General features: G+C 36.4%; 1 protein-coding gene across 1 annotated transcript; it reads right to left on the bottom strand.

The window, feature by feature from the left end:
• Positions 1-2566: 2566 nt before the first annotated feature.
• LOC106837654 (caspase-12-like) lies at positions 2567-15565 on the bottom strand. Its single transcript, XM_014851323.3, has 12 exons — positions 15161-15565; positions 13940-14188; positions 12599-12661; positions 12350-12427; positions 12071-12148; positions 9226-9320; positions 8634-8807; positions 7472-7706; positions 6903-7049; positions 3854-3963; positions 3338-3457; positions 2567-2734 (listed from the first exon to the last, which is right to left on the bottom strand). The coding sequence occupies exons 1-11, from the start codon at positions 15165-15167 to the stop codon at positions 3359-3361; spliced, it is 1335 nt and encodes a 444-aa protein (XP_014706809.2). The 5' UTR covers positions 15168-15565; the 3' UTR covers positions 2567-2734; positions 3338-3358.
• Positions 15566-21397: the final 5832 nt, after the last annotated feature.

The raw sequence follows: 21397 nt of genomic DNA, 5'->3' as shown, positions 1-21397 counted from the left end.
TCAGCTGAGCTGCTGAATTAAGTTTATATATATTTAAGAATCAATAATGCCTGTCCTTTTCTTTTCTTACCCACAGCAATAATCACTTGGAAGCAATGGAGGAAAAAGTTCTAATTCAAAACAGTAAGAAAATGCAATCTGTCTAGGAATACCCTTATTCCCAAATTTGAGGAGGTTGTATAAAAATAATATAAACCTTTGCTTAAAGATAAAAGAAGAATATGTGGTTTAATGATTACATAAAATATGGTCCTAGGTAATCACGTATTCATATTTAAATACCATTAGAGCCCCTTTTTAATTGTCAGAAGACTCAGAACATCATTCTAAAATTCTCCTGGAAGCCTGTACAATACAAGGGTAACCAAGGGAAATGTGAACGAGGGAGAACTAGTGAAGATGATAAACCAACAGTAATTAGCAGTGTGATGTGGCATAGCCATGAAAGATAAATCAGTACATTTAACAGTGACTTCTACCATAAACAATTGCCCACTATGTGACAGGGAGTGCAAAAGGGAGGAACTACATGCACATAACATCACACCTGCTCAAAATGAGTCAAACATTAGTGTATCCACTTCATACTGGAAACTGGCATCAGAGCAGTCAACTGATTTATTTAAAAAGCTACAATTAGCATTTTATAAATGCAGGATTTAAAAGAAGTCCTCATCTATATTGGAATGCTAATCAGAGAGAATGATTTCCTGATTTTCTATTTTCTAGACCAGATTTCCCCAGATCTGGTTATTTTTTGTTTTCTACCAGAAGGATATCAGATTACCTACTGTATACTTATATCAAGAACATTATTTTGTTTTTCATTTTTTTCTGAAGGTAGTTTGAGTGGATTTCAATCTCTTGCAGTAAAAGATCCCCTAACGTAGATATAAAAGCCTAGTATTTTTATTTTATATCCTTCAAAAAAAATAGGCCAGAGTGTATTCTAAATTAATATTAAAGACAATGTTAAAATTAGTAAGAAAATGAAGCATGATTCAAATAGTTTATCTTTCACAGTTGGTAATTCATTGAAAATATATCAGTAATAATATTGCATAGTTCATAGCTAATAACTTAAATATAATTTAGAGAAGAATAAAAAAGTCATAAAATAATTATAAGAAATTATAGATGGAGTATTACAATATTTAAGCTTAAAAAACAGAAGCAAACACAGAAAGAAATGTAAAAGGATTTCCTTGCTGAAAATTTGAATGTTCTGTGTGTCGCATGATATCAAACACAAGATTTACTATCAAACAACTAACTAAAAAATGCCAGGCAAATGACCATGAACTAATATGTCATTACACAGAAAGCGTTTACATAAGATAATAAAAATACAAAACTTGAAACAAAACAGAAAAATAATATAAATTAATAATTTATGTAAAAGTCTAGCTAATAAAGATAAAACAATTAATAAAAACAAAAAATGTGCTAAGGAGAATAACTGGTTTTCATTTATTAGCAACAGTATTAAAAATAGACATTTATCTTCACTTCTCTGTCAGTCATTATCTTAGATTTCTTGTATACATACAATTTGGCATAAAAGTTTGACAATAGAAAGTGTAAAAGTATTTATACTTGCATCTAGAAATTCCACTTTTAGGAATACATTCTAAGAAAATAAACTGAAACAAAAGTAAAAACATAAACATCTTCATCATCACACAGCATGTAGGAAATAAATATTGAAAAGTAAGGTAGAAGTTTGAATAATATGTCGTATATACATCTGATGAATATTATAAAATCAAAAATCATATATGGGGCATCTTTTATTACTATTAGTGATGGTTATGAAAAAATAATAAAACAGATACAAAATTGATTATACAAAATTAATGAACTTCATAAAAATAAGTTGAGTTTATTACAATTATTTACAAAAAGGTTAAGAAGTATTACTCTTCATTAACAGTTTTTTTGTTTTCCTATATTTAAAATTTGTTTTGCAATGAGCATGATTTATGTAAGGGAGTGGAATTTGCTAGCCCAAAATTTTTGTCTCTTTTGCTTGATTATTTTTAGGAACAAAAGACTCAGGAAGAAACTTTGACTTTCCCCCTAATGGCCTAAAAGAATTTACGATAGAAGTCTGTTCCAGGAAAGAACTATCACCATCACCCTAGATAGCTATAGTATATGAAGTAGGAGTGGTAGACAGGGAGGGACCCAGCAAGGCCCCTTTGATCAAAGTCCTCTCCATGTCCCACTGTCTCTGCAAGCATGGGAAATATTTGCTTACCAAACATTTGCTTTTACATCTCTATGTGAATTGCCCTCCTCCCCTTTGAAGTCCCAAACCACTATCCCCCACATCCTCTTTAGCTGAAGATGGTATTTAAGATGGTAGCTTCAACAATTTTGGCAAGTTATTCAATTTTCCTGGGTTTATCCCATGTATACATGTTATTAAACTTTGTTTGATTTTCTCCTCTTATTTGGTCTCATGTCAATTTAATTCTTAGACCAGCCAGAAGAACCTAGAAGGGTAGGAGAAAATTTCCTCCTTCCCTAAATTTACCTTAATGATAAAATGAGAAAACAAGCATAATTTTAAAAGAATTTATTAAGCATTAACTCAGCAACAGTATGAGAGTAACTTTAGCCTGGTATTTGTAGAGGTAGGCAGTTGGGAAGTTTGGTATAAAAATATTTTTGATCAAAAATTTCACTTTTAAAATAGTGGATTCATAGAGGTCATAAGGCCTCCATTTTCCTGGAAAAAAGTAGAGAGAGGAGAATATGAGTAATTTGGTTATTGGAGGTAAGATATAAATCGAACTAATCTCTACTGTGAGATATACTCTCATAAAAGGGCATGGACCTGTCATCATCAAATGGGAAGACCTTTACTAGGGCTTTATTGCCTCAGCACAGACCCAGGAGTAGTCAGGTGACACTGTGGCACTGTGGTACAGTCAGACCTCATTACAGAGAAGGGATGTGACTCAGCAAAACGGCTTTTGGGGAAGAAGCCAAACACAGCTGTACATCAGGTCCCATTATTTTGCTTTGTGCATTTAGCAAAACTAAATATTTTCCACTCACTAAGTCCTCGAGAGAAATGAGGACTGCGAGCTTTTCTAGCTGGCCATCATTGAACTTATCATTTCTTATGCAATCGTTATATTATGGCCAAAGTCACACAAAACCAAGGTTTCACCAAGGGCCATTAAGAAATGGAAGATAAGATGAGCCTCAGTGACTACTGGGCAGTGGAACTCTATCATTGCTCTCTATTCTAAATAGAATAGAGACTGAATATTATGTATAGACGCTGAGCTGGACGCACCCAAATCCATTTCTTGGATACATTTACCTGAGATGTTTTGTATGAGTTTTAATTCCCAGGGAAGAGGTAAAAATATCGCGTCATGGATACTCTTTCAATCGTGGGCATCTGGATCACTACACTTGGGATCTCAAATGAACGTTGAACCTAAAGTAATAAAGAAAGCTTTTAGAAATTTTCTAAAAGGGAAATCTGGACTTCTCTCAGGAGTGAGAAAATTTATAGTGTGTCTTAAGGCCATGGCCAGGCAGTATAAACAGAAGAAATGTTTAGCTTTTCCTTGGATATAGTGCATACATGGATGAAATAGTGCCCTCAAAAGCGTTCCCTGAATGAGCAACACTATCGGAATCGGAGAAACTCACGCTGGTTCTATGTAGTACTTCAAAAAACTTCCTCTTTAAATAAATGTGGAGTATAAATGTGGAGTACAGGAGGGAGCATCAAGATGACTTAAGGGCTCCAGATTCCTGAAAAAAGTTTTGCAAATGATTCTACAAAGTTTTCCGGAACATAAAATTGAAAAGACAAGAAGATCCCTACCTTTCGAAAAATCTCCTCCAAATGGTGACAACAAGAATATTTTCTGAAGTTGTAGATAAGTTTGGAAATGAAGATTGAGCCAGTTTTGTCAGTTCTCCAGGAAATATTATCTGCAAATAAAAGGTATTAAAATATTGGAACATGTGGCCTTTGTATAAGTGTAGAAGATTCCAGGAGCCATAGCTTTTGGACAAAGTTTAATTTGGGTGCTTTATAGGAGAGAGGGAGTCTAAATATGGGTAAAGCTGGGACCTCAAATTTCAATAGCAGGCCCAGAGAAGACCCTCATGGACCCTCAATCATAAATTCCTTTGACTTTCTTAGTAGGCTGGGCCAAAGTTATGGCCCCTAGGATTACAAGTAGTGGAAATGAACATGAGTCCTTTTAGCATTTACCACATAATAGAAAAAGAAAAGAATCCAGCTCTTGATATTCTTTAATTCTGGGCCTTCTCTTCATTCATACTGTTTCTTATTATAATTTTTTGCACTTAAGTGTTTTATTGTGTGAACATATTTTGAATTACTACTTCTCTTTACCATTCAATGTGATCAAATCTCTCTTACCATAGAAAAGCTAATATTCGTCTAATTGTCGCTTATCTGCAGTTACCTTCCTATTTCTCCTTCCTTTTTATAGTTAAATTTCTCAGATTTGTTTCTACTCATTATCCTCATTTCCTCCCAGGCTGTTCACTCCTGTGTGGCTTCTCCATCCCATACTAACTTTACCAAATGGTTCTCCCCAAGGTCATCCAAGACCTCCAAGACATTAAATATCCTGGCCATTCATCAGGCCTCACCTTTACCTGATTTCTCATTCACATCAGAAACTGTTGGTAACTCCCAAAGATTATTTCTTGGTAACTGGCAACAAATGCGTTCTCCTATTTTTCTTTCCTGGTCTCTGATCATATCCTCTGAGTCTAATTTGTTGACTAATATTTCTATCCTTGATCTTGTACTCTAGAGTTCTTCCAGCCTCAGCTTGAGGATCTCCTCTCACTCTATTCTCTTTCCCAGATAATTCCATCAATTTTGAAAATATTAAATATCATCCTTAGGCAAGCATCTCCAAAAATTCTAATGCAGATCTCTCCTCTGAAATATACAGCTGTGTAACTCCCTACCCTTCATTTGATCTCAAAATATGCCAAAGGCATCTCAAACTTTTTTGCAGGATTCTCATTTCAATGAATGCATCACAGTCATCCACTTGTACACTTCAATCACCTCTATCATCTCTTCTTGTTCACCTGCCATATCCACTAAACCAACAGGTCATATTAATTTTGTAGGCTCATTATTTCTTGGATCCAACAACTTAACTTATCCAAAGATGATCACCTATGGCTTATAATACTGAAGTAGCATTTTAATCTATCTCCCTAATATCTACTCTTGCTGTACTGCAATCCATTCCCCACATAACCCCCAGAGTGATCATTTAAAAATGAAAATCTTATCAGTTCACTACTTAAATTTCACCAAAATTACCTAGTACTGTTAGTATAAAGCAATGTCAGTAATAAAGTATATTATTATAAAAGACCAAATCCTTCCCAAACATATGAGGCCTCAAGTTGTGTGGCTCTGCCTACCTCTACAACCTCCCTTTTGGTACTCTCCTCTGGCTCTGTGCTCAGCCACCCTGGCCCTCTTCTGTAAGCTCCTTTCTTTCTCAGGTCCTCTCTGTACACTAATTTTTCTATCTGGAATGTTCCTCCCTTACCCTTGATGTGGTTAACTTCTTCATTTTCAAAATGTGAGCACAAATTTTTCTTTAAATAACTTATCACAAGTGATAATCATTATTTCTGTTATATTGTGCATATATTTTCCCCCCGATTAATTTCTGCCTCTCCAGCCTGACTAGACACTCTGTAAGGGTTCAGTACTCATGTCTGCCATAGCTGTGTATCATATGCCCTGCACCTAGCACAGTTATGTGTATAAAAAATGAGTGCAAGAATTTCACATATTAGGCTCTATTTTCTCCACTAAATTAAATAATCTCTTAGCGTATGTATCAGGCCGTATATGCCTTTTTAACTTTCTTTAATAGCTAAAATTGTAGACCTCTTCTTTCAAATCAAACCTTATTAACTCTCCAATATATAAAACAAAGAGATGTAGAACTATTCCAGTTGTGGAGCGGGTGTTGCCTGCATGGCCTTTTTCCTATTTCCCCAGGCTAAACACAGAAGGTCCTCTAGTTCCTTGCTACTCATGTGTGATCAGAGACCAACAGCAATGGCATCACCATGGAGCTTTTTAGAAAGGTGGAATCTCAGGCTCTGCCCCAGACCTACTGAATCAGAAATCTACATTTTAATGAGAATCTCAGGCGATTTCTAAGCACATGAAAGTTTGTGATTACTACGCTAGAGCCCTTAGAACTGTGACTTGTGTAAACTAGGTTATTAAAATTGCCCTTGTTATCTACATCATTGATAAAGCAATACCGTGGATGAGTGTTAAATAAATTTTCTGCAGATTTGACCATAAACAATCAAGAATATCTTCTATTTCTACCTTCTACTATGGCTTTCCAGCCACAGGATTTTCCATCACTGGCTGCATTATCCTGAAGGCAGACATTTAAATGTTAATTAATTTCCTAAGATTACATTCAAATAACAGACCAAGAGGTTCTAGGATGTGGGGAGCAAGTACTACTGTTTTACTGGTTGGCACGTTTAATTGTTAGTAGATTATCGGAGATACCAAACTATGAGAAGATGATAAATTTCTGTGCCATTGCTATATTAAAAAACAAAATAAAACAAAAATCTCTTCATTTATTTATAGGCTATTTTAACTCTGGATCCTCACCAACTCCTGTTTACTTTGAAAGTTTCTCCAAAATCAAGACTTATAGCTTTCTAGTTATGAAAATCTCATTATTTTAAATCTCTTCTTCACCTAAAATATCTCATTAGTTAGAGAAGAAATGATATTATATTAGTTATAAGATATGATCGTAGCCAAACCCATGAGTTAGAAACCAACAGGAGATTTAGAAATTGTTGTGCCTGAACACACTTACGTGGAGTTGAAGATTTGAAGGCAATGAAGTCTTTCTCTACGTGGGTCTTTGTAACAGCATCATTCCAGATGTAACCCTGGAAGGGCTGGTCAGAACTATAGGCAGAGGCTACTCCCGTGTCAGTCACCCAAACACTCCCATCACCTCCTAGGAGAGACATGCCTGTCTTATGAAAGATAATATATTCAGGCACACACACACACACACACACAATCTCTTTTAACGTTATACTTTTGCTTCAGTACATTTCAACATGATGTTTATCAAAAGTCAAGCATCTCACAACTAGAAAAAGTACCTCACTGATTGGGAACTGCATAGAGTCCACTTAAGTTTAGAATAGCCATGTTGACAACCTAGTCCCTAGTGATCAAGACATTCCTCATTATTCTAGGTGACTTTTCATTTCTTTAAAAATGGTACAGACAATATAATTCTTCCCGGACTGGACCAAAGAGTAGTACTAAAATGTTGTTTCTCTGACCCATCCCTGGGAAAATGAAGGCTAGACACCAAGCTAATAGAAAAAATTGCACGCCACTCCCTGGGTTCCCCCAGCTCAGACTCACTGCCTCGGCAGGCTTGGATGATGATGATCTTGGGTTTGTCTCTCAGACTCCAGCAGTTACGATTGTTGAAAATTTGGAAGATGGTATCATCGTGAAGAATATCTGGCTCTTCTTCATTGTGCTTTGTCCCACAGATACCATCCAGGTCGCCGTGTGACATAAACACCAGGAATGTGCTGTCTGAGGATCGGTGCTCTTGGCGGGCAGCAAAGTTCCTTAGCGCTGTTTCCATTTCCTGAAAGAGACTCTAGAATTACTGCCGAGGAACTCTCCAAATAGTTTGTAATCAAATAGATGGAGTTCACAAAAAGGAGCCGACACTAAGGAATCAGGTGACTTGGATTGATTGGAATTGTAAGAGAAATTCTGTTCTGACACAAAACCAGAAAATTAGAGGTATAGAATATTAAAGTTAGTAGGGTTTTTATATGCCCGTTAGCCCAATGGTTTTCAATAGAACCTTAGACTTTGGAAGATGCTGGGAGATAGAGTAGAATGAGGGGCAAGTGAGATGTCAAGTCTCCAATAGGAAGGCTTCGCAGTTATCTGTTTTACATGTTGGAGTCTCCGTAAGTTTTGATTAAAAAGAGAAAGACCAGAGACAGAGATGGGGACAAGGAGAGAGAGCTTTCTATTGACAAAAACTAGAAACACTTAACAAATTCCTTCATCGAGGAACAGCAGAAAGTTAAGTTTAAAATGGTTTGTCTAATGTCACTCAGGATATTTTTGGCAGAGCCAGAATCACAACTTTTTCTTCAGGTATACATATATGTGTGCAAAGTTTTTATTTTACTACATACGTGGCTTTAAATTTAGACACATTATGTTGAAATTATAAAAGTCTCATGAGCTCATTCTGTAGATATCAGGCAATTTCAAGAGCTTGTGTCTCACCCAGACTATCAAGATAACAGAGGCCTCCCAGACTGAGAACTTTAAAAAGACCCAACTTGGTTAGTGAAATGGTGCATACAGAGCTGCTCTAAATCTTTGCTACGAGACTGTGCACTGGAGGAGGCTGAAATTGAAATAGGAGGGGTCCTATTCTGGAGCAAATATAATTCCTGTAACATGCATTTTGTTTCTTACAGCTGCTAAGGAAGAAGCTCAAAATTGTTTAGGAGAGAAGGAAGCCTGTCCCACTCTCCTGGGCCATTACCAGAGCTGTGAGATTCTCTTCTACAACCACTGAGTATCCAAGGTTTCCAAGCAGGTCTTGCATCCCCACAAGGTCAACTTCAGAACCATTTCGATCAGAAAGATAGTCAAATTTTTTATTGCAGATGATGAGGGCCAGGCGTGTTCGGCCTTTCTTCTCCATCACTGGATACATCTGCGATAACAGACACAGAATGAGTTGTCCCAGGCCTCCTCCCTTTTGCCTCCAACATCCATACAAAACGGGTCCTTGCAATTATGGAGTGGATGGCTGGAGAGCTTGGGAATGGAAGTATGTCCTCCTCAGGAAAGAGACAGGACCACAGACTGAAAACATGTGCTAGACCTGAGTGTACACTCTAGGAACTTGGCTTTGGTTGGGTGTTGGATAGGAGTTTAGTGTGTTCCATGATGGGATGGAAGAGACAGGAAATCTAACGTAAGGCCACTTAATTAATAACATGATTAGATAACATGCTATGTCTTTTGGCCTGATCTTAAGGCATTTATATCAAGAACTACAATTCCCAGTGAGTCCCCAGTATCTTGTTTGAGTGCACAATCTTATGGCTCCCTGTTCCAAAGCATATCACCTCTTCTGCCTTTGTTGTCTTCAGTTTACGGAAATGATCATGAGAACAAGGCTTCAACTTGTCTTTAGGTTGGGAAACTTGGGTTTCCTGAGGATCTAAAAGAGAAAAAATGACTTATTAAGCAGTAATATCCTCTGCCTTGCAATCATGCACATCTTTTAGTTGGGCCCTGATTCTTCTGAAATGTTTACTCCCATCCCACCAAAAAGCTTAATATAATAAGAAAATCATTTTATATTTAAGATGAAACAAAAATATTGACTACTCTCTCTTTTTCTTTCTGCTTCTTACTGACCCCATCATACATTTCTGTTTTTTTAGTGGTCATGACATTGACTAATCTTTCAGACTACATTACATTAGATTCACATGAACACAGTATCTAAGATTTGGAAGGAAGCCTAATGTTCATCTAGCCTAGTCATGTAGTTATTCAGAAACATGAACTCCACTTACAATATCCCTGCTTTATTATTACCACTCTCTGAAATATCTCCACTAACAGGGAACTTAAAAAATTCTAAAGCATTTTTGAACAGTTCTGAGTATCATAAAGTATGAACCTTAGAAGCATTGCTATTTATTTCCCACATTGGGATCATAGAGAAAGACATCTAATTTCTGTCCCTATTAAAGCCTATGAATTCTTTCATGATTTCAATACATCTTTCCTTATGTTTCTATTATTTTATGTAAATACCCCATGTAAACAATTATTGTATTTTATCTTAATTGTGTTTACTGTATCGTAAGCTTAATTAGGAAAGGGGAGATGTCTTTAATCTTTGTGTTGCCTCTATCTAGAATGATATCTGGCACTGATTAAAAGTTTATATCTGCTTGTAAATAAATAGTTATCTTCAAATATTTGAAAATGGCTACCAAGTGTCCCCTGGTTCTCTGTTTTCCCTTAGGGCAACAAGTCGTCTGTTCCTTCTAATGCTCTGAGTTCTACTTATGCTCTGAGTTCCATTCCTTCTCACACACAAGGACTTTACTCTGGCATTTATTCAGCCCTGTCTTCTATGTCGTCAATTTCTCCATCTCTCTCCGCTGTGTAGCCTAGTAGCATGTCTTAATATCAATTTTTCTTTTAAAAACACCTTCCCTTTATCCTGTTTCACCACCGATTATTGTCCTGTTTCTCTGCTCCGCTTCTCAGCATGATTCCTTAGAGACATTATCTCTTTTCACGTTTTCAACTTGAATTTTTTTTCTTGTATGCAATATAAACTGGATATTATCTTCATCACCTAAATGAATAGTTGTTATCAAGGTTACTGCTGACTGTTGCTGTCTTAGCATTTAACATGGTTGAACACATTTTTCTTGAAAAATGTTCTCTAGGCTTCTGTGATGCTGCATTTTCCGGCCTTTCTTTCTGAATCTGTCTGTCTTCATTGCTGGCTCTTCCTCTTCTGCCATACCTCCAAAAGTTGGGTTTTTCTATATTGGACTCTCTGTTATTCTCTATCAATATCTCTCCCCAGGTGGCCTCTTACAGTCCCATCCTCTTGAATACTATCTATATGCTGAGGGATCTCAGTATTTATTCCCACCCCTAATTCCTCTGTGAACTATTTATTCAACATCCACCCTTGGGTGTAACACATTTTAAACTAAACACGTGCAAAGAAAGACTCCTGATACTTGTCCACTCCTACAAATCTGTTTCTCCTGAGTTTTCTCTCAACCACAAGTTTTCTCTCTCTCAGCAATTGGTACCCTTCATCCAGTTGCCAAGCCCCAAACCTAGAATCATTCTTGCTTCCTTTGTCTCTTTCGTTAGCCCAATCCATCTGTAGTTTCTATTGACTCTACCTCCAAAATAGATTCCTAATTTAACCACTTGTCATCATCTCTATTACTACAACCCCAGTCTAAAAGCTATTATCTCTTAATGGAAACATTTAAACAACTTTCAATTAGCCTTTCTGATTCTATGCTAGTCTCTCACTCTTCTGCTTAAAAACTTCTAAAGGCCATTCCAGACACAACTCCTTGCTCTTTCTGCCTCTTTCCACGGAATGCTTTTGCCTTAGTTTGGCACAACTCCCTCCCTATTGTTCAGATATATGCTGAAATAGCACCTCAAAAGCGTTCTCATAACTGTTGACCCTGGCTCATGTGCCGACCTCAACCCTAACAACAACATCTCTTTCTATGGCCTAATCTTCTTTTCTCTTGTATATTTACTGAAATTATACTATTTTTTATATGTTTATTATATATCTACCTTCATTGTACTGTAAACTCCATGAAAGCAAGATCTTTATTTATCTTGCTTGCTGCTATCAACACAGTAATTAGAATAGCATACAGTAGCTTTTCAATTAATATATCAATACATATAGTATTTCAATGGATGTAACAATGAATAAAGTTACAAAGTTTTATTCCCTTGTAAGTTTATCCAGAACCTCTGAAAATGTGGTACTTGGAAGGCAACACTATCAATACCCCATTTCTAGATGCTATGATTCTTTAATGTGGCCCAATAATTCATCACTTTCTTTGGTGACTACATAGTATGTGTGGCTCATACTGGTTGTTTTTTTTGTGTGCTTTTCTTAACCACATCCTTAGGCTGTTTTGTGCAGTTAGTAGTGGCTTATATCTTTGATATTTATGAATTCTTTTAAAGATGTTATTAATCCCACTGAAAAATATAAGTCTCAGGAAAGTTGGGATATTTATATCAGAGAACATGGTTAGTCAGTAGCAGTGATGAACTCAATGTATAGATTTCTTGGGTTTCACTCCAGTTCTCTTTCCACTACACCATAGGGCCCGTTTTTTTATCTTCCTTATCTCAAATAATGTCATTCAGTGTCCATAATATTACCTGTCATAGGTGGAACGGATGCCTGGGACAATCCTGCATTTTCCTCAGTTTCATCATCTTCACCTTCACATGCAGATTCTTAAGAGAATTAAAAATCAGGGCTGTAAGTGCTAACTTTAGTTTTGAGAGACTTTGTTAAGAGCAGAAGGGAGAAATAACCCTGATTTCCTAAACTTCAATTCAGTTGTCTTTCCACTATAATGTAGGGCCCCTGTCAGCTGCCTAACCCCCAGTGATGCAGAAAGTTTCCCATGAGTCACTGGGTTTGGTGACAGTTACCTGTTGGAGACATAGCCAATCCCTGGGCTGATTCAGCTTTTTCCTCATCGCTACTTTCTTCACTTTCATCTTCAGATTCTGAGATGGAGTGAATAAAAAGTTAAGGATCAGTGTTCTACTCTGAATGTTACTTCCAAAGACGAAAATTGACTGAGAACACAGGTTTACTATGTCTTTACCAGAACACCTTCTGACAGCACTAGAGGTCTAAGAGTTTTCACCTATGAGGTGAGATTTGGAGGCAGTTACCTGTTGAAGAAAAAGGTGACTCAGTGTCCTCAGATTCATCATCCTCATAATCAGCAAGAGATTCTGAAATAATATGAAAAAAAAGATTTGTTAGAAGAACTAAGTTTCTAGAACCTACACACTTCAAACTCTTTCCCTTTCACTGACAAGGAAATGACTATGTTCACCTGGGGCTACCCTATGAAACCTGAAGATTTAGCTAATTCTCTAAGCTCCAGGTTTGTTTTAGAGGACTGTAGCTTTCTGCCAAGTGAAGGAGAAGGCAGGATTTCATTGAAACAAAAAAAAGTTCAGTATCTTCACGTTTATATAATTCAAGGAATAATCAAATTCTTTGATCAAGGCAATAGCATTTTTCACTCTAAGGAAGAAAAGTACATCTCTGTACAAAGTTAGACAGTCATTCAGCAAAAAAATAAGCCCAAAGAGATGTTCCAATAATTGGGAATGTATTCATGCATATGTTTCACTCTAGAGTAGAAGTCAGAAAACTATGGCCCGTAGGCCAAACTTAGCCTGACACTTGTTTTTGTAAATAAAGTTTTATTGGAACAAATCCACACTCATTTTGTACTTATTATTTGTTGCTGATTTCATGCTACAACAACAGATTCTAGTTGTTGTGACAGAGACCATATGGTCCAAAAACGTTAAAATATTTACTATCTAGCCCTTCAAAGCAAAAATGTGCCAACCTGTGCTCTAGAGAAAAAGAAGCATTTATGTTTCACCAGCATTCAAATTCCCTATGTCCATGTCCTCCTTTAACAAGGAGAAATCTAGGTTCCAAGAGATTCATTCCTTTGGCTAAGTCACAGCTAAACAGAAGAAGGTGGGCTTTTTCTCTTGAACATTCTATATCTAGGAATGGCTCTAGAGTCCATAGTGTATGGCTAGAGTAACATGGATTAGCTAAAGACTATCATTGAATTTAATACATTTCCAGCACCATTTATTCATCTAATAAATATTTACCCAGCACCTAGTCAGGTGTTATTTCCATGAGTTTGAGGTATATTCAAAGATCCATGCCTCACGGAGCTTACATTTTAGCAGGGGGAGATATAATATAATGAACACTTAAATGTTATGGAATGACTGAAGGTGACAACTGCTAAAGAAAAAAGAAAATGTGCAGCAGTGTAAAGTGATTGGGGATGTTGGAACAGGCACCAGGGTAGGTAAAGGCATTTTTCAGTATTAAAAACAATAGATGGACAAAGAAGTTACTAGAAATGTGGATCATTTATTCTCCACTTGCAAACAGAAATAAGAAGACAGAAACTACATAAGGATAGCAGATAAAGAACAGTTACTAGCCTTATGGCTGGAGATACTCACTTAAATTCATCTGTTTCTTTGGCTTCAAGAGATGTTTCAAAAATATTTTGCCTGCCACTTGTGTTTTCTCACTGAGATCTTCAACTAGGTTTTCAGTCCCATTCACGATGAGGTTCACTCTTTTCCCTAACTTTTTTAAATCATCCCCACTTAACACATTATTTTCCAAGTCATCAAGAAAGCCTTCAAACATGTTCCTGGCAATGGACTTCATCAGGTTGACCGGATCTTCTTTCTCTGGCCCCCTGCCTGCGAGAATGATGGGATTTTTTATATGGTCAGGACTATAGATATCTGATTCTAGGCCAATGGTTCTCAAATTTTAACATGCAACAGAATCTCCTGAAAAGCTTGAGAAGCAGAGCTTCCTGCACCCCATTGCCAGGGATTTTGATTTGACAGATTAGGGTGGAGCTTATGAAATTTCATTTCTAACAATTTCTCAGGAGATGCCAAAGCTACTGGTCTGAAGACAACACTTTAGAGTAACACCTATCTTGTTCAATTCTCTGCTTGTTGACAGATGGAGAAACTGAGGTTCAGAGAAGTGAAGCAACTTCACCAAGGAGCTTAGTGATAGCTGACTCCGTTCAGTGTTTGCATAACGCATGATCCCTTCACTTCCTGTCACTTTTATTAATACCTAATTTAAAAGCCCATTATATTCAGTATGTACAGCATTACAACTGAAATGTCTTACACCTGTAAAAGAAGATATTTTGGTTTCCATAGGCAGGGCTGACAGGGTGGCTCTGTATGCAGATTGAGAGGACAAACTGTAGCTGGTTTGTTGGCTGCTATCAATAAGACGTCATACAGAGAGCAGAAATATGGAGGAAATGCAAGTTCCTCTCTTCAGCTGCATGCCCTCTCACCCTGACAAAAGAACACTTAGAAAATGGGTGAGAATTCTGGGTCAGTATGAATCCACAAAAAAGCCTAAAATCACAGGAAGGCGTTGAAGAACATAAATCCAGATCTTTTACATTTTCCTTTTGTCCAAAAAGCTATAACATATTCACTAAAATACTCTGTCTGTTAGCATACTCATTTCTGTGCCCCAAGCTCCCATCCTCTACATACCCAGAGTAAAATCATCGTGTCTACTGAGTGTCCCCCTTAGTAGCTCCTTCCCCTGTCCCCCAGCCCCTCCTCCTGAGCTGTAACTCCCCCCAAACATAGTCATAAACAGGAAACCCAGGAAAACCCACAGCCACTCACCAGCCATTGCTACTGCTCAGGCTCCCAGGGCAGAAAAACAGTGAAAATGAAAGCAGCTTTCTCTCCTTGCTCTCACTGGACCTGTATATTGATACTAACTAGATGGGAAACTGCAGCTTCTCAAATTCTTTTGCTCTTTGCCAGCTTAGAATTTGACTACTCCTCTGTGGTGTGTAGTTTCTTTGCTTTGGAAAGCAGGAAGCAACACTTGTCTTTTCTCTTTGCTATAACAAAGTCACCAGAATGTAATACACACACACAACAAAAAGTTTCGATGTTCTGTTTTCCAGTCTATTTTTAACACTGTTAATAAGTCAAATTGACCCTTATTTGTCCCTGTACCACTGCTTAGCCACTAAATGGCAGTGAGGCCTCACTTGACTGATGCCTGCTCAACCTGGAAGTGAAGTGTGAATTTGGGAGGCTGGAGAGAAGTGAGAAATTGAGACCTGTGACACAGTGATACTCTTATCACTGTTCTAAAAACCCAGAGAAGTAATCTCTTTTCTTCTCTCTTTCCTGATCTGCTTATATGTCAATTTTAGGTATTGTTTATCCATGAGATTCATGTGTATCTATTTTTTTTGTAGAATGCACAAGGCTCTTTTACTTAAAAACTTTTTAAAATAATAGATAGATGTTTGCCACTAAAATTAAACAATAGAAAATTGTATAAATTGGAGTAAGATCACCCAGCTTCTTTAATACACTAAAAAGTAAACACAATTATGTGTTTAGCTTGCGTCTTCGTGAATTTTTTCCTATGCTTCTAAAAAACACTTAATACAATGTTGATTTTATTGATGGCCCCAACCATTGTCCTCTTGTATCCATGTCCTTTGCCCTGACTAGTAACTGGCCTTATGACTTGATTTTGGTCCCCATGATGCTGTAGAGTGACATTGTGCAGTTCTGAGCCCAGGTCTTTGGAAGCATCATGCACTTCTTTCTCTTGAATATCTGAACCTCCATGTGTATAAGCCTGGGCTAGATTGCTAGAGGACAAGAAACATCATACGGAGGAGAGCCTAGCTGTCTCATCCAAGGTCATCCTACACTACCTTCAAGCTTTCCAAAGCCAGATGCTTTCCAAATATATGAGATCCCAGCAATGTCAGTAGAGACGCCTACTCTATGTGTGGATGTTCTCAGACACATGGATAATCCCAGATACAAGAAGATGCCCAGTTGACTGGTTGACTTATGAGCAATAGTAAATGCTTATTGCTTCAAGCCACTGAGTTTTGGGATGGTTTGTTACTCAGCAACAGATAACTGACAAACACATATTTACCTATAACTTTTTTCACATATTATCAATAATTTGCTTTGTGTGTGTGTTGGTGTATGTGAGGAAGACTGGCCCTGAGCTAACATCTGTTCCCAATCGCTCTCTTTTTGCTTCAAGAAGATTGTCTCTGAGTTAACATCTATGCCAATCTTCCTCTATTTTATGCGGACACCACAGTGTGGCTTGACGATAGATGCTAGGTCTATGTCGGGATCCAAACCTGCAAACCCTGGACCACCGAAGTAGAGCACACAAACTTAACCACTGTGTGTAAACTTGACCACTATGCCTCCAGGCCGGCCCCAATAATTTGCTTTTTTATAATTTGACAGTATATGTCAAACATTTATAAAAGTCGACATATTAAGAACTATCTCATTTTTTGATGACTGTATAGTACTAAAAATGCTAATGAGTATAATTTTAAAATGGTTTGTCAAATTATTGCATACATAAGGCAACTAACCTAGTAGCATAGAAAAGCATATAATAAAAACCATATTCTCCAGTACAACTCTCCCCAACTTCAATCCCACATCCTACCTATAAGGTCCCTAAATTACCTGTGTTTATTTTCTGGTGGTAATCTTTAGAACACTCAGTAACATGTCTATTTTATTGCTCTGTTTTCTGATATATAAATATAAACTATGTCATTGACTGTCTCATATGAAAATGAGATGTAGTTCACTTACACTGCCTCACTTCTATCCTATTCTACCTAATGTTTGATGACATCACAATTTTCAATTCCTTTCTTGATTAATTTTTAACCATTAAATAACAGTTAACCTTCATTTCTTCTTCCGCCAGTGTTGGTCAGTAGCTTAATTCTCCTCTATGTAAGTTGATGATAGCCTCATACAATTTTCTCCTTCTTTTCTCACCTCCAATTAGACCATCACTCTTCTTTTTTTAAATTGGCACCTGAGCTAACGTCTCTTGCCAATCTTCTTTTTTTTTTACCCCCTTCTTCTTTTTCTCTCCAAAGCGCCCCTAGTACATAGTTGTATATTCTGGTTCTAAGTGCCTCTGGTTGTGCTATGTGGGATGCTGCCTCTGCATGGCCTGATGAGTGATGCTCTGCCCACACCCAGGATCCAAACCGGTGAAACCTCTGGGCCACGGAAGTGGAGCATGTGAACCCAACCACTCGGCCACTGGGCCGGCCCCCTAGACCATCATTTTAACTTATATTTTTATTTCACATTTTCAAAGTTATTAAGATTTTCATTCACTTCTGTATCCACAGCCAAGTCTTCTGTGGCTTTGTCCATAGAATAAATGTTGAAAAAAGAATGAAAAGCTTTTATATTGTTATTGGCTATATATATATTGTAATCTGGCCAAATGATGTGTTGGGCCTACATTTTCTTCTCCTTGGGTTTGATCTACTTAAGAATTTTCTGTTCAAAGAAGAATATTTCCAGCCTAAAAATATACCAACTTATCATTACCTGGTCTCATATACTTAGCTTTCTTTCCTGTAATTCTAAAGTTAAGACATCACTTTTTTCATTCAACTTCCTCTCACCCTTGTAAGGACATTGTTCAACAATAACCCCATTGCTCTCCTGCATCATTATTTTTCTCACTTAATCATATCATTACTATATATCATATACTATAACTATACTATCATATACTATAACTATAAAAACACATTGTAATGACCCTTTAAAAAAAAATAATAATCTCTCTTGATTTTACTTCCCCACAACTCCTCAAAAGCATCTATCCTTACTGTCTCTATTCATCCTTTATTCTCTCTTGAACCAGCTCCAATCACTCTTTTATGTCTATCCTTCTATCAAAACGACTCTCATTAATGTAGCCAGTAACTTCCACACTGACAAATTAAATGTTTAATCCTCAATCATTTTTTGACCTATTGGAAGCATTTCACAATGACATTTGCACCTCTTCCCAAAAACCCTCATTCATTTTCAATGCAAATCACAATTCTATCTTGATTCTCCTGTTGCTTGACTGGCAGCTGCTTCTAGTAAACTTTGTCAGTTAATTCATATCTCAAGGGCTCTGATCTACTGTCTTCACTTATCTAGCAGCCTCATCTAGTAACTTTGTTTTCAATATTGTTTGTACATAGGAAGACAACTCAAAATTTTAACTTCTAATCCATGCCTGTCCCGTGAATGCCATACTGATATAGCCAATGTCAACCGGGCATCTATTTGAATGCCTATTAGACATCTCAATCCCCCCAAACCTACCACCTCTGAGAGTGTTTCCCATTTTATTCTTCCAGTTATTCAAGTAAATTTTAACCTTTCAGTTATTCACAGTAGAAGACTTCCTTCTCTTTCCTTCTCACAACTTTATCCAATTCTGTTGGATAAATTTGATGGTAGATCTAGACCACCATCAAATCTGAATTTTTGCAATAGCTTTCTAAGTCCTCTTTCTGTGTCTATCTTGGCCCCATCATTCTCATTCTCATCTGAACCCAGTAGCCGGGGTTATCTTGATAAATTGTGGCTCTAATAATGTAATTCATTCTTCTGCTCAAAATTCTCTCATAGCCTTCGATCTTAGAGTAAAAGTGGATGGTCTTTTATAGCAATGATATCTTATATGATCTGGACCTTGGTCATGTCTCTGATCCCATGTCCAGTCTTCCCTCAGTCCCCTGTGCCCTTAAATTCTAGCCTTATTAACCTCCTTGCTACTCCTCAAACACACCAACCATGTTCCTATCTCAGGATATTCCTACTTGCTTTCCCTCTGTCTGGAATGCTTTTCCTTCACATATCTCATGCTCGCTCCTTCTTTTTCTTCAAGTCTCTTCTGCTAGTAAATTATGTACTTATTTTGCTTCTGTTTATTATCTCTCTCTTCCCTATTAGACTACAAGCTTCATGAGGACAAGGACTTTGCTTTGTTTTCTGCTTGTTGCCTAATGCCTGACATATAGTCAATATTCATTATTTGTACGTTGACTGAATGAATGGATTTTTCATTGATTCTATGCATTTTAAAAAGTCCTTCCCTTTAGTTTCTGCAGCCCATCTTCTTTTTCCCCCCACTGTCTATGTATTCATTTTTGCTTTTATTTTAGTTTTATTAAGATATGATTTATATACAAAACATTGCACTTATTTAATGTATGCATTTTGATGAGTTTAGACATACGCATCTACCTATGATAGTATCACCCGAATCAAAGGCTAACATTGTATACAGTGTTCTTAAATTTTGTTATATTAAATTTATTAATCTTTTCTTTATGCAGAGTGCTTTCTGAATCTTGTTGGAAATTTCCCCTTACCTGGATCTCATAAAGATTTTTCCCTGTATTTTTCTCCTCCTAATAACTTAAAAATTTTGTTTTTCACATTTAGGTCTGTACCCCATCTGGCATGTTATTTTGTGTATGGTTTGAGGTAGGAAAAGTGTGTATGCGTGTGTGTGTTCATCTACAAAATAATTTCTTCAATCATTTTTTACTTTTTACCTCTGAAATGTGCCATATTCTATATTGTTCATTTCTAGACTTTGTATTTTTTTCTATGTGTCTATTTGTCTACCCATGTGCCAACTGATAGACTTTTATATTATGTCATGATTTGTCTTTAGGCAATCTCCCTCCACTTTTTTAAAAAATTGTTTCTTGGCTAGTCTCACTACTTTACATTCTAAACAAAGAGTATAAACAACCTATCAAGTTCAAGAAAATATCCTATTAGGTTTTATTTGGAATTTTATTGAGTTTATAGATTAATTTGGGTGGAAAATTGAAGCATTTACATTTATTTGTCTTCTCATCAATGATGGTGGTATATCCCTCATGCTAGTTAAATCTTCTTTCATGTCACTCAATCTTTTTTTAAAATATTCTTTTCATGTATATTTTGCAACTATTGGTTTAGAGTTATCTTTAAGGATCCTATGACATTTGTTGTTGTTGCAAAGAGAGGCTTAGAAAAAGCAAACACTTCCTGACTGAGCACCTTTTGAATACAGGAATATTATTAAATTTCATATATTGATCTGAATTCTTGCAAATGTGGGGAATTTATTATTAATTTGAAGAGATTTGTCGATGAATACATAATATTTTCCAGGAATAGTTAAGATTTTGTTTCTTGTGTTGCAAACTTTTTTACTTTTGGTTTTATTGTCTTGGAAGGAAGTCTAGTCCTAAATTAAATAGAAATATTTTTGACTTGTATTTTATTTGAATGTAATATTTTAATATTTGTGCATAAGAAAGCTATAGATTTTCTCAAATTAAGTGGTTTTCCTCTATCCCTTTGGATCTTTGTGACGTGTCTCATGTTTCCACATAGACAAAGTCCAGAAATATAAACATCATGAATCTTTGTAGTGTTAATTAATCTTTACAATTCAACATTCAGTTAACCCTTACAATTTCAGTCTCTCCATGCTTTGGAGAGGTAATGCAGGATAGTGGTTAGTAACTCAGATTCCAGAGCAAATCAATTTGCATTCAAGTTCTGGTGAGGCCACTAACTAACTGTGTGACTTTAGGCAAGTCTTTTAAGCTCTATGTTCTTTTTTTTTCACTATCTGTAAAAACGGGATGTTGATAATAAGCACTTTACAGAGCTGTTGTGAGGATTAAGTTAGTTACTTATATATAAAATCTCTTACAATAATCAAAATCTTTACAATAATCCTGACATAAAATTAATCTATATAAATATTAACTATTATGGTTATAATTGACACTTAGAGCATACCCGTATTTTCTTAACCCAGATAAGTTATATACTGAAATATTTATTCAGCATTCTCCGTGTACATAGCAGAAGTGGTACATCTCCTTTCATAGTAGCTCCGATGGCCATGATGCCAAAATTCCTCTACCAACATTCACCCTTCCAGAAATTTGGACATTTTATAATCCATTGCTGACACTCCCCATTCTTTTCACTGTCTAACTAATTATATATATGTATTTC

The sequence above is a fragment of the Equus asinus genome, chromosome 20 (genome assembly GCF_041296235.1).
Source record: "Equus asinus isolate D_3611 breed Donkey chromosome 20, EquAss-T2T_v2, whole genome shotgun sequence".
NCBI lineage: Eukaryota > Metazoa > Chordata > Mammalia > Perissodactyla > Equidae > Equus > Equus asinus.
The sequence above is the reverse complement of the archived record's forward strand: the minus strand, read 5'-3'. Positions and strand labels throughout refer to the sequence as shown.

Bases quoted from the DNA above. Each gene is read 5' to 3' on its own strand.
- LOC106837654 (XM_014851323.3), bottom strand. The intron at 12,662-13,939 runs GTGAGTATCTCC...ATATTATTTCAG, and splicing joins AAAGAAACAGATGAATTTAA to AATCTCTTGCTGATTATGAG. The intron at 7,707-8,633 runs GTAATGGCCCAG...AGTCTCTTTCAG, and splicing joins AAGAGAATCTCACAGCTCTG to GAAATGGAAACAGCGCTAAG.